General features: G+C 41.6%; 1 protein-coding gene across 1 annotated transcript in view; it reads right to left on the bottom strand.

Moving 5' to 3' along the window:
- Positions 1 to 16799, bottom strand: part of EGF (epidermal growth factor) — a 732085-nt gene that overhangs the window by 401234 nt on the left and 314052 nt on the right. The window contains exons 11-12 of the mRNA XM_085635667.1: positions 1344 to 1492; positions 684 to 788 (exon numbers count right to left, since the gene is read on the bottom strand). Coding sequence (XP_085491793.1) covers positions 684 to 788; positions 1344 to 1492 — 254 coding nt within the window. The remainder of the gene's footprint in view (positions 1 to 683; positions 789 to 1343; positions 1493 to 16799) is intronic.

Raw genomic sequence — 16799 nt, 5'->3', positions numbered from 1 at the left:
ACACCTTCCCAGGGGAGGTGTAACGAGGAAAAATATCTCTGTTTCTCCTCGTTACTTCCTCTTTCTATGTGTGCTGCATTATGCAGCACACATAGAAAGAGGACTATGCCTCCCAGGATTGTTTTTGTGCAAGACTTACTAAGAATAGTACCTTGGGACTGCACAAAATGGTAATCCTTCCCAACAGTGCAATAACGAGGATAAATATCTTTATTTCTCCTTGTTATTTCTCATTCCAACGTGGTGTGCTGCATTTTTTCACATATGATCAGCCAAGAATAAATAAATGTGTTGGGGAGAAGAAAACTTCCAGTAAAGGTAAATTGGTAATAGGAGAAATAGTGCTCAGAAGCTAAACACGGTATAGAGCCTGTATTAGTTACCAGGTGATGAAGTTAATCCATACATTTTGGAACACATCTAGAAAAATACTGTAGGGTATTTCTGCCAATTTCCAAAACAGGGTCTCAGAAATGTTAGCAATTTTGGCTCTAATGGTAATTTTAGCCATCTCAGGTTCGGCTTTGTTTAGGAAAATTCCATTCTATGTTTTTGTCTCTTATGACTAATAACTAATAGGGTTCTCATCTTCCTCCTTATCCACCATTATTGACGAAGTAATGCTTCTGTGAAGAGCAAGGTTACCAATGCCTTCTGAGATAAGGATCTCAAGGACATCTTACTTCGCCTGTGGGTGCACAGCTATCCCTCTTGGCTTATGAGTGCCTTCTTTGATGATCATCTGTCGCTGTGATCCGTTCAAGTCACATCTTTCAATAGTGGACCTCCTGAAAAATATAAAGTATTTAGCAGATCCTTTGTTATTGATATATTCAAGCAGTGTCTGAATAAATGCAGATATTAGTAAATTGACGAAAACTGTCTAAAAATGAATGAACAAATATAAAAACCAGACTAACTGTAAATTCCAATTCACTTACTTTCGCAGTGTTTTGCATAGCAAACGAAAGCTCGTTATTTAATCGAGAATCGGAGTCCCCGACAATAGTGGGGCAATCTATGTGCAAATTTCTGTTTGTTCAGGATTCGGAATTCTGTGTACTGCAATATTTACCAAACTCTTGAAATATTTCCCTGGTGACTTTTGACATGTCAAACCTGCTGCGATTTTGTAGGTGAATAACAAGTAGTATGTTCCATGACAAGAGGAATTTGATGTGGAAAACATTCAACATGTAATTCCCAATTTTCTAGAGGAAATCTCAAACTAGGGGTTACCTGCAGCACAGTGTTTGTACTTACAAGGTACGGAAAATACTCCACCATATACTAGCTCACTCATAACAATGATCTATGGCATAAATGTAGTGAGGTTTACATACCCATTGTCAGTCCAATACAGTTTGCGATGTATCCAGTCTACAACAAGCCCTTCAGGTGTATTTAAATGGTCCTGAATCACTTTTTCACGCTCTGAACCATCCAGATTGGCCCGTTCTATCCATTTCAGACCTGCATGGGCAAAGTAAATCTAAGGAAACAGAAACAAAAGAAGTCAAACACTGCCAGACATGGCAAATCCTGACAATATCAAACTGGAGTGAGGGGAGAGGAGTAGAGAGAGAGAGCGAGAGAGCGAGAGAGCGAGAGCGAGTGTGTGTGTGTGTGTGTGCACGTGTGTGTGTGTGCACGTGCGTGTGTGTGTGTGTGTGTGTGTGTGTGTGTGTGTGTATGTGTGTTCATCCGCATGCACGTGCTCTCCTAATTGGTAATCCACTGGATCCTTCAATTTCTTCACCAGTGTCTTCCTTATGGGGTGCTACACTAAACTCGTTTTTCCACTTTTACATTATTGTCACCTAGACAGTATCAATTAAAGTGAAGCTTCTAATTTAGAAGGTGTGGATTGGGTACCCTATGGATGCATATTCTTCAGCAAAGATTGTTACATTTCCTACCAATGTTGGATCTTGAAGTATCTGAGGATTTTGTGTAACAATCAGCCACGGCCGTTGCAGGTAAGAGCGGTGGGGCCGGCTGGGGGGGATTTCGAGAGACGACCACAAGGGTAAATTAAATAAATATTCATTTTCCCTCGTGGACGTCTCTCGAAATCCCCTCCAGCCGCCCCACCGCTCTTACTTGCAACGGCCGTGGCTAGTAACAACGTCTGCCATCTAGTACTGTAACAAGCGTGCACCCAAATTATGATGAAGATTATGCAAGACGACTATGTTGTCAAATATAGGTCTGTTGGTTTCTAAGCTCCTGCCACGTTTTTGAATGATTACTAATACCATAAAACATCCCAAAAGGAATCTGATGTCTATCATTTTTGGTTACAGACAGATAAGAGTTAACTAGTATCATAGCAGGTGAACTGGCTGCCAATATTTATGCCTCTAGGATAATGGCAGCCTGTAGATGCATTTGGTACCCCTCGGGCAAAATGTGGAAGATGTATCAGACTGGAGAATGGAATGGATCTCCAATGCAGCTACTAGTGCCTTGCTTGCACTGATCTAAAACTGCTCCTGTTGGAACCGGAACATCCCCTGCATGATGTTGCGAGCCTGCACATCTCCCCATATCTACCCTAGAGTGAATCTCTTTCATGTTTGTAACATGATCTCATCCTCAGGACACATGACCATCATGTGTGCATGATACAGACTGCTTTGGATAGGACCATGAGACCCAGTGCATGGTTCTGTGATCTGGAGGGGTGCACCATGTGTGCCTTTCATAGCTAGTGTGACTACCATCAGCTCACCAGAGATTATATGTGACAAGCAATGATGACAAGTGTTGATTGATAATGGCAAGACAGACCTTTTTATACCTGTTGCTGTGCAAAATTAGACAGCCTAATAGCCTCGCTAGTACCAAAATTCTACCCAGTCTTAGGCACCTGGGTCCTTGGCTACCTACTGTGTGTATCAATGGTGTACATGTATGTAGAACTGATGTTTATGGGACTATGAACCAGAGGTGTGTGGCTTATGATGTATTACGTGCTCAGTGGGTTCCAGCATGAATTTCCACTGACAACATGCTCAACAAAATAGAAGTTGAAGGTAGCTTGCCAGAATAGCATTGTGTATTGCTAGCATTCCTGAAACCTTTGAGAAGAGTTGGACTCCAAAGAGCGTAGAGGATGGAGACTGCTGTCTCTTTAGATTGTACATGCCAACATTTTGACGTTCTGCCATTTTGCCCTTTTGTTACCCCCATTAGTTTGGTGAAGACTGTGGCGAGTTCGAAGACCCATTCGAGGTGCAAGGTAAGCCTTTTGTCAGGAACTGTCTCTTTCTCCTCTGAATTGTTTGCTCCTAAAAGGTTGATAGTTGTGAGGGCTTCATTCGCCCTTACAATGTTTTTTTGGCTTGCTGCCTGTGGAGCACTAGCCCCACCTGACCACCATCATCTTAGGAGAAAGAGTGTGACTAATCTGTTTGAGAATGGCTACACAAAGTGGCAGAACACCATAATCCATCCAAAACCTAAACCCATAGAATACACAAGGTTTGTTTGCAAGACTATTATGAGAGATGTGTCCAAGACGTCTCCCTAACCAGTGTAGGAGACACACAGCCAGCTGTTAAAAAATCATCTGAGTTCCAGGGCTGATGGTTTTAAAATCTGGCATTGGCATTCCCTATCACATAGGGGACATTACCTGAAGATTCTGCATCATTATGAGGGAAGCATTCTGTGGATCTCCCTTGAAAAGGAGTCTGCAAGTCTGCTGAGATGGGTACTTTGCACGAGGAGTCTGCTGAGGAGAGAAGCTAAGCCATAGCTGCCTGGGGGGAGAGCTGCTCAGAGAAGCCGATTAACCTCAAGAGCTGAAGCAAGAAAGAGGGAAAGCAGTGCTGCAAAAAGACTGCCGTGAGCTCCTGCTGCTTGGTGCATGTCCTCAGTAGCCTCCCACCAATTGGGTGCTGCATCAAATAAAATTAAACTGTTGCTGCTGTGGACTGAACTGTGCTGCAGTGCTAACAAGTGTGCCCTGTGAACTTTGACCTCAACCAATGTGCCTTCGGGGTCCTAGTTCTGAGGCTCTAGTGCCAACTGATGTCGGGCTTCTGACTCCTACTTCACCTTCCACCAGTGTTCTGACATTAGGCTATGATTGGGCCTCAGACGCTGACTTCAAGAAACACTACAGCGCAACAGCCTGACCGCAACCCATCTGCACCTGTTGGAGGCTGCTGGGAAAAAGCAGGCATAGGGGTGATGCAACTCTGCGACTGTACTTGAAGGCAGTGGATCCAAAACTGAACCTCTGCTTCTTCACTTCATTGTAAACCTGCTCTCCCCAAATGTGAGGTGAACTAGACTATTGCAGGGACTGGAATAACCACAGAAGCTCTCAGAGACTGGCCTGTGGGACACTGGCCAGAAATGAAGTCGCTCACTAAGCTACAGTGAGTCAGCACCTGCCTAGATTTCCCATAATCCTTGGAGTGCTCCCATACTCATTAGAATTCATGTAGCCAGCCAGTTCAGTTAAGAGCACAAGAGCGGAGTGGGGGAGAAGTCGACGGACGCCAGAATAGGTACAATAAAATGTAAAAAATTAAATCCCTTACCTTGCTCTCGCTGCATCGCTGACTCGGCGATGTGGCGAGCGCAAGGTAAGTGGTTTTTAATTTTTTCATTTTATTTGACCTATTACGCCATCTATCAATCCCCCCTCCTCCGCCCCACCACTATTACCTGAACCGGCTGCACCTGAATGTAGCTATTGAAATTTTGCATCTCACAGATTGTCTTTCTATAGTACTATGTAGCGGTACAATGACAGCCATTTTCTTGTTAAAGTTAAAGCAGTGCTGAATCCATAATGCAGCTACCAAACTAATCTGTCTCATATCCCTGATACCCTGAGGGTTAAAGGCCTAAAGTTGGTACTTCGTGCTCAGTTATTAATGTCCCCAGTGGAACGACGCCGGGTCATCAGTGGTAAATGGATTCAATAATCGCCCAGCAGGCCTGTGTGTTTCATGGCCACAAAGGCTGTTTTGAAAGCACCTTACACCCCTTATTTCGTTCCAATAGTAATGAGAAAGAAGCATCTCTTTTAGGAGCGCATCTTAGTTGCAGTGGAGAGGGGTTAGTACATTCTTTTCATTTTAACTGCCAGATGCCAGCTTTAAAGCAACCTAGCAGTATTTATACCAGGAGTTGGATCTCTTTCTTCCACCTGTCATTGGTGGCTTCCAATCAAAATAAAGGGGAAATACCACATTTGAGCCAAACGATCTCATGATCTATTAACCTACCCATCGTGTCTTCTTTTCTTTAATATTTCCTATAATAATTTACCTAATCAATTTAATTTTTCTTCAATATATTCTATTACTTGGATAGGTGTTGTGAATTAAGATGCCTAATATGACATGTGAGTTTTGTATATATATATATTCACATCGCCTTCCCCATTGCCTCTAGAATAGTATGGGGCTTTTCTCTAAACAAAACTTTCTTTTTTCTCTCTCTCTCTCTATTAACTGCTTTCTTATTAGACCTTTTTCAGGCACCCCACTCATCCATTTGGACACTTCCTCATTTTAATCATTTTAATTTGTTTCCTCTTGTCTATGATGTAATTAGATATCCCATTTAGAAGAGGTCATGTTTCCATTTTAGTAACAAATCAAATCTGACCTGTAGTCGAGACTAACCAAATAAGTAATCAATTATTGTGAATGAGCCGTGTTGGGGTGTAAAATGTGTATTCCTTGTGCCTAGAGTGGATATCCCACCAGGCATCATCAGCACTGCTAAATAATTTACGCCGGCAATTTCTAAAATGTGTGCCCTTTAAGAAGTGTACTCCCTTTCTACATAAATTCTTATCTTTCCCTTTGTTAAAGTCTATTCCCTGCCTTATCTCACCCAGTGTAAACACTGATATCTCCCATTTGTCCAATTCAAAGATCACAAGTTGCCCTTGATTTGGACAGCATATGGGCATCTATAGGTGGCCGAGGCCTCATCTACCCCATTTTACAGTAATATAGAATTTGTCCTATGGTCTTGATGGACAGCTTTTCCCTTAAGAAGAAACTTGTTATTCAACAATATAGCTGCCTCCACCTTTATGCATTCTTCTGGGATCTTAAAGAACTGGATGATATGTTTGATGGTAAAAGGCAATTCAGTAGGGTTTATAAGATTTATTTGCTGGAACAAAATGATGAATTCAATCTTGTCTCAATTGGCATAACTAATCTGAGTGCTCATTATATCTGTACTCATACCACACTGGCTATTGTAATAGTCAAGCTCTTCACTTCTCTGCAACACACCAGGTCTCATATGTGGCGTAGCTAGACATATTGCCACCTGCGGCGGTCTCTGCCATTGCCGCCCCACGACGGGCTCATGTAAGAGTGGGGGAGGCACCGCCCCCAAAGCTTGTGCCCTCCTCTTTGCTACGCCACTGTAGGACATGTGTACCTTGCCTTTACCTACATTTCAAACCACACAAATGCCATCCTAACTCTTCAATAATATTTTATGCTGTAACTTAATGAGGGTCAAGAAAGACATCTTAGGGCTTCACGGGGAGCAGGTCTAAGTGTCTGCTTATGTGGCTTTATGCTACTTGAACCATGGTTGGATTGTCATCTACTGAGGATTCTGACATCTGACACCGTTCTAATTTCACCTTTATTCAATGCTTCTTAGTTTAGGGTTGTCCCTTTAAGGTAGTGTAGGGAGAGATAGCGTGCTCCTGCTTACCTTTGAGAATCATTTGATGCAGTTTAATACTCAATTATTTTTCCTGATTATTTGCATAATCATTATAGAACTAGTTATCTGCATTATGTTATAGGGTAAATCTCTTTAGGAGATTTGCACTCATTTTGTTTGTTCTCTATTTCTATATGATAATGTTGACGCTAGTCTATATCGATTTGTTTATACATTTATAATTAAATCTCAGTCATCTCAGATTTAGTTGTCGAGTGGAGTATAGTGTGACCAAATTAGTTACACACTGTATTGAGATTCAATTGTGATTGTTTTCTCCCTCCTACATCTCAAGTTGCTACAAAGACCATCTGATTGAAGATAAATGTTTAAGTGGGCCCAAGCTCTCTCAGACATTAACGTTTCTATTTTTTTTTTCCGCTAATACCATTTAAATCTTACTATCACTCGATATTCATAATACACAGAAACACTTAGAAGTAATTGATATGAGTCTTTTTAAAAGGTTTTTCCATGGAAGGTGTATAAACCAGTTTATTGTAATTAATTCATGAAACTATTTGACTTTGTTGGTGGTCTCTTTTGAATCTTTCTGGGCACTTTTAGTTCTTCTCACTTGATGGTTGTTGAGATTTTATGGATTAAGTGTTTTTCTGGTTTATAAATTCTCTTTCTGCTTTCTCTGTTTTTTACCTAGCTTCTGATTTAAACTGTTGGTCTGTGTATGGTATTTAGTACCTGATCTGTATATATGTGTGTGCTCATGCCTCTAGACCAACAACATTGCATTTCGATAATTTTGAGCCTAAATGTATTTGGTTTGTACTATATTGTATACTTTTTTCTGTAATACGCTTGTATTGGATCTTGTCTTGTCATTTGTCATTGCCCATGGAGTGGCTTATATGGTGAATTTATAAAGATTTGTTTGATTTGTTGGTCATTGTATATGTAATTTGTTACATGTATGTCTTTTGCATGTTTGCAGCCCTGAGCAAGCCTTTGTTAAGGTGAAAAGCGTTGGCTGTTCTTCTTTCGGATAAAGAACCTAAACAACAGACAACTACATATGAAAAGGATCTACTAGTCTTACTTTGGACTAACCTTTTGTATACACATGCTTGTTTGTTGCCTATCTTTTTCAGTCTAAATGTCGCTAATGTATGGCCAATGAGCTACTGGCCATTAGAGGTGGGCAACTTGAGTTTGTCAATACAATGACTACTTCAGGTGGTGCAGCATTAGGTCCCCTCGCTGCGAAAATTTGTTCAGACTTTCCAATCCTCTTCAACATCACTCTCAGCTCCCCTCTCACTTCTCTCAAATTTCCTATTGTGAAAAGACTAATTAGTAACTCTAAAAATACAACCACTGTGTTTTTGGTGGAACACATAATGCCTGTTATATACTCGTTAGTCCAAATTAAAAAAGCTACCAAAGAATACTCTGACAACATATCATCAAAATTAAATGATTTACTTGTACTTCATCTCAAAAACCCCTTCCCAAACCTAGCCAACCCTGATTCTCTGAACAACTACTCATACAAAAAATATGTTTTAGAAGAAAGGAAAATGAATGAAGTACACACAAATTTCAGTTATTAGCAAGACTGAGAAACCTCTGGAATGAGTACAAGGACTTAATCAATACACCTAATCCTAAAGAGTTTTAAAACAAAACTACCCCTCTCCTAACTCAAGAGGAGTCTTTCTCTATCACATAAAAAACATGGTATGTCCAAACAGTAGTTCAAACTTGGCACCCTACAAAGTGATACCCCGAGTGGGATGGGTATGCACAGATGTGGGTCCTGTGCTCTCCATGCCACTGGAGTCAACCTATCCTAGCTGATGAGGGGTGAAATACTGAAACCGGTCCCAGGATGCTTATTTCCAGTCCAGGGTGGACCTGGCCTGGCAGTTCATGCTGGACTGTTCCCATGGGAAGCAGGGTCTAGACTGATTTACATATGGCTCGGTTTAAACTGGAATGGCATGCGGAGCAAAAACACAATGGATTTAGGTACAGATCTCTGTACTAGGGTGAATGTTTGACATTGTTTAACATTCTGGTCATCAATTGTTCTTTTTGCATTTGTCACCCTGAGTGGGGCGGGTATGCCCAGATGTGTGCCCCGTGCTCTCCATGCCACTGGAGTAAAGCTAGCCTGGCTGATGATGGGTGAAACCCCGAATCCTGTCCCCAGATGCTTGTTTCTGGTCTAACAAGGACCTAGCCTGGTAGTTCTGGGTTTAAACTGGAGTGCATGGGGAGCAAAAAAAACGATGGATTTAGGCCAGATCTCTGTACCGGGGTGAATGTTTGACATTGTTTAACATTCTGTTTATCAACTGTTCTTTTTGCTCTTGACTGAAGACCATCCGGATGCCACCTCTATTTAAAAAGCTTTGCCTAGTTCCTACCAACCTAAAAAACTTCTTCCTGGCAGCAAAAGTTCCATTACTGTAAAATCAATTGAAAAGACTATAGTACATGAAAGCAATGTTCCATCAAGGTATCAATAAAAATAATTGTTAGTACAGCTTGTCATAGGTTACTCAATACAACATATCAGCAATTAATGAACAGAAAAAAATTAAACAGTGATCAATTTAAACTCAGTATATGTGAATTGATTAAATCATAATTTTAATAAATGTAGCTTATTGTACTTCTACAGAGAAACATAAAATCTCAATGTAAGAGATGTGAACATGTTATGCAAGATGGTATGAACAAAGAATGCCCAAAAGTGTCAGCCAAAAACGACAACAGATGTTAAAAGAATTTTGCAGAGTAGCCAGAGAATCAATGGTTGTCTGTGTCTCTATTCCACCGAAAAATTCTTCAAAGTCATCTTTGGCGTGGCAATCATCAACGATGTTTCGACCCTCTCATAAGTTATAGGTCATTATCAGGACAGAGATGGCAAATACATGAGCACATATTCTTTGGTCTCTAATTAATAGAGCAGATCAGAAGAAAACAGCATATGTAGTATTCAAGGAGAATTCACGAGGGGCCACTGGTGAGCAGTGAAGAGTCAATACAATCACATTTATATACCTCCTAGTGTAGCTGGAGGATTTGAGTTACATAAAGCCTGTCAAGCTAGGTGCCTCATGGGATGAACCTTAACACATCCATAGAATTTGAAAGTTAGGTGAATAGCACCGGAAACAGTGAGTGGATCACCAAGGTTTGTGTACTCATGTTCTGCCTGTGGAGGGTCCAAGAAACACCAGAAATACACTTTGGCTGTTGAACTCACCCATTTCATGGACAATAATAGGCCATGGTTTCATCCCCAATCAGGCTTCAGAACTGAATAAAGTATCAAAACAGGCCCTTAAAGATCCATGACGACGCCCACCATATTCTTAACATAGATGACTCATGTTTGATGGTCTTCATCAACTTGTCAGCAGCATTTGACATGATTGACCACAATCAACTGCCCTTTACAATGAAACAGCTTATGGGCATCGGGGGTAATGTCCTTAAATGGTTCTCTTACTTCCTCTCAGGGCAGCAGCTACTGGTAAAAATTGGACACCACCCCTCTAACCTTGCCAAACCTCCCTGTAGGGTCCAGCAGGGCTCCGTTCTCGCGCCAACTCAGTTCAATAGCCACATGGAGGCCCCTCATCTAATAATGAGAGGCTTGGGCGTTCATTTACACCAATATGCTGACTATAGAAAGCTGAATCTAAAAACATCAACCAGCCATGGCATCATCACCCCAAGAGTCTGCCATTCTAGGCTGCTATCTAGGATGAAAGTCAGCTTTCTTCTCCTATACCTGAACTAAATTGAATTCCCTCTTTTATCCTCATTGGCAAAGAAGCTTGATCGGCCCTCCTATCACGGTGATCCTGAAAGGCTCTGTTGCGTCGCTTACGTCATCAGTCAAATCATTGGGATTCACTGTAGACCCTTCTCTCGCTCGAATTTCACACATAGGTAAGTTAAGCAGTAAATCTCCATCACAAATGAGAGAGAAAGTAAGACACGTGATTCCTACTGAATTGCTGTTGTCTGTGGTGCGCACCCTTGTCATCTTCGGTCTTTTACTCAGCTGCCGGGTTGATGGATATGCACAGTAAAAACAAATGTATACGCATCGTGCTCTATTCTTGGTGAGATTTGGGAATCGTCCTCTGCTCTTCTAATAGATCTGAAATGTATGTCATTGTAGTACTTGAGATTAAAAGCACACCTAAATGATACAACTGCAACAATAAGTGAGCGAAGGGCTCCCTCTAGCGGCAGAATTTAAGTAATGCCACTGAACATCCGATTACAAAACCGTTTATGATTAGCAATCGGCAAATGCAGTGACAGCTGAATACGGCTCGGCTACAGAAAGATGTCGCAAACCTATTATGCGATATCATTATATTAATAGTTTGATTTCAGCCAGCCCATTGCTTACCATTGGATGGCTTTCTTGTCAACGTTATTTGGCTGCTTCTTATTCGATGACCTCCTTCCTCTTCTTGTGTTTGTCTCTCCTCTAGAGCATACATATCTTCTTTACAAGCCTTTTGGCCGGATGACGTATCAATTCACTGTTCACGTTCAGGAAACGACTTTTCTTTTTCTTTCGACACTTCGTGTGCATGTGTTTTCTTGCTCTCTCCCTTGTGTGCTTTTTCCATCACCAATTAACAGTTCACCACTCCCTACCTGCTCCCCAGCGTGTCCCTAGCTTCCTCCACTTCTCCCAGATGTTTTTAAAATTATTTTTTTCTCCCTCGCAAGTTTTTAAGTTCCTCCCCTGTACCTCAATCCATCATTATTTCCTCTGAGTGCCTCCCAGCATTTACCCCACCGTTTTGTTACCACTCTGACCCTCCCACCTCCCTTGTCATGATTTTCCTGTTCATTAGAAATAAAATAAATATTTTTTAAATACATTTTGCCATTTGCTGCTGCGCCACTCCCTTTTAGAACACGCTTTAATACACAATTCACTCTCTGTTTTTTATTTACCGCACCAGTAGTAGCATCCACCATCTTGGAACAGCGAATGGAAAAATGGCAGCTGTGTGAAGACACATACCTGTGCATGTGTGATGACGCATGTGTGGACATGTGCTCATGAATCATTGTGTTTTTCTCTTCCTGTTTTTATATATTTTTTGGATAAAACTGAACAGTATCAGCAAAAAGCATAGGGGCATATTCACAAAGATGTGGCGGTGAGAGGCGTTAGCCTCCTTGGCTTAGCGCCTCTCACCGCCACTTCGGAAACGCCAGGCTGCACCCTATTCACAAGAATGTGGTGCAGCGTGGTGTTTCCCCCATCGACGGCGCTAAGTCTCACGACTTAACTCCAACACAGGCACCCTTGCTCCAGAGTGCAAGGGTGTCTGCGGGCAGGGAGGTTTGTTAATGCACAGGAAGGTGTCCCTTCCTGTGCATTAACAAACCGAAAATGCCAGTTTGCTTTTTCCATGTGTACATGCAGCACAAATTGAAAAAGCAAAAACGAGGAGAAACAAAGCTTTTCTCCTCATTTAGCCACCTTAAGACCTGATTTTTCTGTGTCTTAAGTTTGGCGCCGCCACCTATTATCACCGCCCTTGATAATAGGCGGTAGCGTCAAACTAAATGGGTGTTGCGATGCTACGCCCACCGCAACACCCACAGCATGCCCCCTTCACGCTAAGTTTAGAGCGATAGGGGCCCTATTCTCAAGGCAGCGTTAAGCCACTTAATATGGCTTTAAGCCACGTTAAGTGAGTTAACGCTGCCTTGAGAATAGGGCTCTGGCCCTATTGCCATGGGAACGTCAAAAAAAGTGACATTCCCGTGGTGATAGGGGCTTGTGAATATGCGGGATGCTAATGCCCACACATCTGAATGCTGTAAGAAAACAAAAGTCCTCATAAAGAGGACGAAGTCCCATCACCCACTGAGGTGGCATGCTTCATCATCTGGGGCCTCCTCTTAACCACACCTAGTGCGGTTAAGGAGCTACAACTCCTGAATGGATGGAGAAGGAGGAGCTTGCGAATGTTTTCTTGACCTTAACACCCTGGATAGACCTAACTAAACAGGGACTGAAGCTGCCTAATGTGTAGTGGAATAGCGTGGGAAGTGCAGTGTGAGTAAATATAGGGTTAAAATTGACTACCTAAAGAAAACACTCACACTGGCTGAGCTGCAGGTACAATAGAATACAAACATGATTTTCAGCCTCCAAAGTCAAATTCTTTTACATTTATAGAACACTTCAATAATTTAAATTTTACATTTTTTTTTTAGTTATATACACTTTATTAATCTGTTAATATTATTACATTTTCGAAGCAGTTACTGACCCCCCTAATTAGGCACCGTGGACCCAGAGGGGTTTCCGACCACAGGTTAAGAACAGCTGACTTAGGCAGTGTAAGGAAAGTGGTCATTAGTTGTGTGGCCTGCACCAGTAATGGGTTCACATTCGCCCTCCACTGGGAACCAAACGCCCCATTGTAGCACTCAGGGTAGCAGAGCGGAGCAGTCCAAGGCCTACTCAAGGGAGGTGATGTGGGCTAGTAATCACCATTCATAGGCAAACAATAATAACACTCAATAAATAATTATTCAGTCTGTGCTGTTGTTTTAGACGGAGGAAAAGTATATTTATTACCCACACACTACACACACTATTAAATACTATGCGCGAGTTTACAAATATAGATAAAGTTGGTGAAAAAACCTTTGATGAAATTCTATAATCATAGAAAAAGGAAAAGTACATTTGTTACCCAAACTACTAAATAATATGCAGTAATTTACATATATACATAAGCCTAGTGGAAATACCATTGATGATATTGCGTACTCACCTCTGACCACCTAAAGACCCACTAGAGAGTCCTATAAACACATCAGGTAAGTCTGTTGACTTTGTAGAAGGTTCAAGATCAAAAAACTTCATGTCAGAAACATCATCATTTTAGGAGTGAATGAAATACTCAGTTATAACCATGTGTGCATGCTCTTAGTAGTGGTAATAAAGCACAAGCACTTTGATCAGTAATCACTGTCAACAATATTTTACTAATAAAGCATTTAAAATGAACCTCACATGTGTCTATGTGCTTGTTATATACTTGTAACCAATGAAAATACATCATATTTTGATTACACATCATGGAACTATAGACTTAGCCCCTAGAGAGTTCTGTGCTACATGAACCCTTCTTTGGACACATTCCAGCCACAATACCTGCAACCCCAGACTTGGCTCCTAGAGTGCACTGCACTCCTAGCTGTAGAGCTCCAGTCTGGGGAGTGCTTGACTATAGGAGGGAATTCCAAGGTGGACTTTCTTCCTGAGACCCTGCCATATTAGGGTCAGTAATTTGAGTAAATGCGCTTTGGGGAGTGCTGATACTGTCCTGCAGCCCCCCCCCCCCACTTTGCTGGCATTGGTGGTGGTGCACTTGCCATCCTGAGGACACCACATCATTGAGGATTCTTTAGAGAGCAAAAGCCCCACAGAATATTATGGATCGCTACCTCGCCAGGATCTTGCATAGGAAATTAGCATCTCCAACCATTTGTTTCTGAGATGCAGTGAGGCCTCACTACGCATTGCTTGGATTATCTTTTTCCCTTTTCTGGTGTTGCTTGGGGGTGACCAGTCCCACCTGGGTACCCTGAATGCCTTACTTTTTGGGGGGCATCCCAGTGAGCCCAACCCTGGATGCCACGGCTGACTCACTGCACAGTAACCTCTTTTATGCTGCCATGGGAGCCAGCAGCACTCTTCTCTCTCTGCTGTGCTGCTGAAAGGGCTGCCACTCTGGTAGACCGCTAACCTGCTGCGGCCTTGCTGAGTTGCTGCCTTTCTGCCCATCTGCCCTCTTGCCTGGGTAAGAAGAACTGGACCTGCAATTTCATCTTGAACCTAGGGCTACGAGAGTGACTCCAAGGGCTTGTCTGCTGGCCTCCTGATCTGAGCCCCAGGGACATAAAAGGCTCTCCAACATCCTGGACCTGGACCCAGCTGAAGTGAATTCCTGGACCCCAAGGAGTGCCCTCAGGTCCTGGACTCTTGGTGTGGCTCAGAGAGGTGTATGCGAGCTTTTGGGATCTTCACGACCATGAACGGGGTGTTCGCAACTGAGACCTCACCCTTTCCACCATGAGTGCCGTCACCCTGACCCTTCGAGCTACAGCATCGACTGCTCACGGGGACCCCAACAAGAATCTCCAGCAATGCCCATCCATGGCGCCTGGCCTGCTCTTTGCGCTACTCCAGGAGCCTCCAGCTGCACTCTTCCTGCTCCTCCTGGCCTCCTACACAGCAAATGGGACTCTTGCATAGATTTGAGAAGGTAAAACTTCAACGGACCTAACCTAATGACTGTAGCTGGCCTGCACTCCATCGCTGTTGGCCTGAACTTGTCACTTTGACCTGCTCCAGCATGACAAGATATCCCAAGTTGGTGCGTTGAGCTTTTTGGCGCTATTTTCACCATATTCTTTAAAAATTCTTAAATACAGTTCTACTGATTGGATTTTTGTTGTTTTGGGGTAAAATAATTAAAGTTTACTCTATTTTTCTAAATTGGTTTAGTAATTTTTGGGTGATGTGTTTTCACTTTGTTACTGTTTGTGTGCTACATAAATACTTGACAAATTACCAAGAGTTTAGCATAGGTTAATTTAGTGACTTTTTGTAGTTCACCCTGCAAGGGATTGTGGCTGTTGCTTGACCAGGGCTCACACCCAAGTCAACCAGCAACCCAATTTCTAACACAAACACACAAAGCAAGAGTATTTTGCTGAAAGACAAAAACACTGATGACCCCCACACCTCGGGAGCTTTCTCCCAGAGTGTGGGGAGTCACAATTTGTTTTGTTTCTGTCCACTCTAATAGGTTTTGCCTGGTCCTGACCAATGGAGAAAAGGATATTACTTGTTCTACTCTAAATAAGGTTGCAGTTGTAATGCTCTTACTTTGATACCCACTAGCCCATCGAGTACTCAGTGGAAGTCTTCCGACAACAGAGTCAAATGGGAAATGGAGAGCAAGTGGTCAGCATCTCTAAATGAGACATGGTGGACCGACAGATTTGCAAACAGAAAATTTTGTCGCATTTGCAATGGAATACCCTGTCCGCTAAACCCTAAATCAAGCCCTCAATGTCTCAGGTGAAATAATTTTATCTACTTTAATATGTGCTTTACAAGTTTTTCTTCCAACTCCAGAGCAATTTATATGTTGTATTTCATAGTAATTTTTAGGTCTCACCTGCAGACACCTTTCAGCTGCGTGATGTCTAAGTACTACTTTGGACAATATGAATACTTAAAGAGTATGCTTCAGGCCAGCCCAAAGCTGACCATTGGTTTGCTTTTTTGTCGGTCTTATTTGCCCAATTATTATTCTGTGACATTCCATCTTCTTCTTCATGTGGTTGTCTTGCTCTTGCCCTGGAGCATTACTTATTTCCGATCCTTTTGACTGCTTGACTTGTAGACTTCTACTGCTTAGATCCGAAGAATTATATTTTTCTTTCTCTTCCAGCATTTCATGCAACGCATGTGTTTCCTTGTCCTATCCTTCAAGTGTTACTTCTCCACTTAACTAAACCATGCTCGCTGTGTTGATCCCTCAAGCTTATCTATTGCTTCCTCACTCATACGCTTCCTGCTCTATTTTTAAAGATTTTACAACACTAATTCTTTGAAAGGTTAATACATTTTTAACTTTTTCTCATTCTTTACCATAGAGATATCTCCATCCTGGTAGCGGAGCTCTCCCTGTGGTAAAGTATAAGGAAAAGTAAAAAACTTTATTAAACTTCAAAATATTTGTAAAATTATTTTATGTTAAATATTAATGTAAACTGCTTTTATATATTTATTTTAAATTTAAAATAAAAATAAAAAAGTCTACAATACTATTAAGTTAATTTAATTTAAAATGTAATTATTTTGAATATATTAAATTAAAATGAGTTTTCCAAATGTAAAATTTAAACAAATTCCATCTTGAGTAGAAACATATGTATTTCAATATGTTTTTGAAAATTGCAAAAAATTATGTATAGAAGAAATTAAAGGTATGATTTATATTTAAATAAAAAGTAATGCTACATCC

The sequence above is a fragment of the Triturus cristatus genome, chromosome 2_1 (assembly GCF_964204655.1).
Source record: "Triturus cristatus chromosome 2_1, aTriCri1.1, whole genome shotgun sequence".
Taxonomy (NCBI): domain Eukaryota; kingdom Metazoa; phylum Chordata; class Amphibia; order Caudata; family Salamandridae; genus Triturus; species Triturus cristatus.
This window is presented reverse-complemented; position numbering and strand designations above follow the sequence as displayed.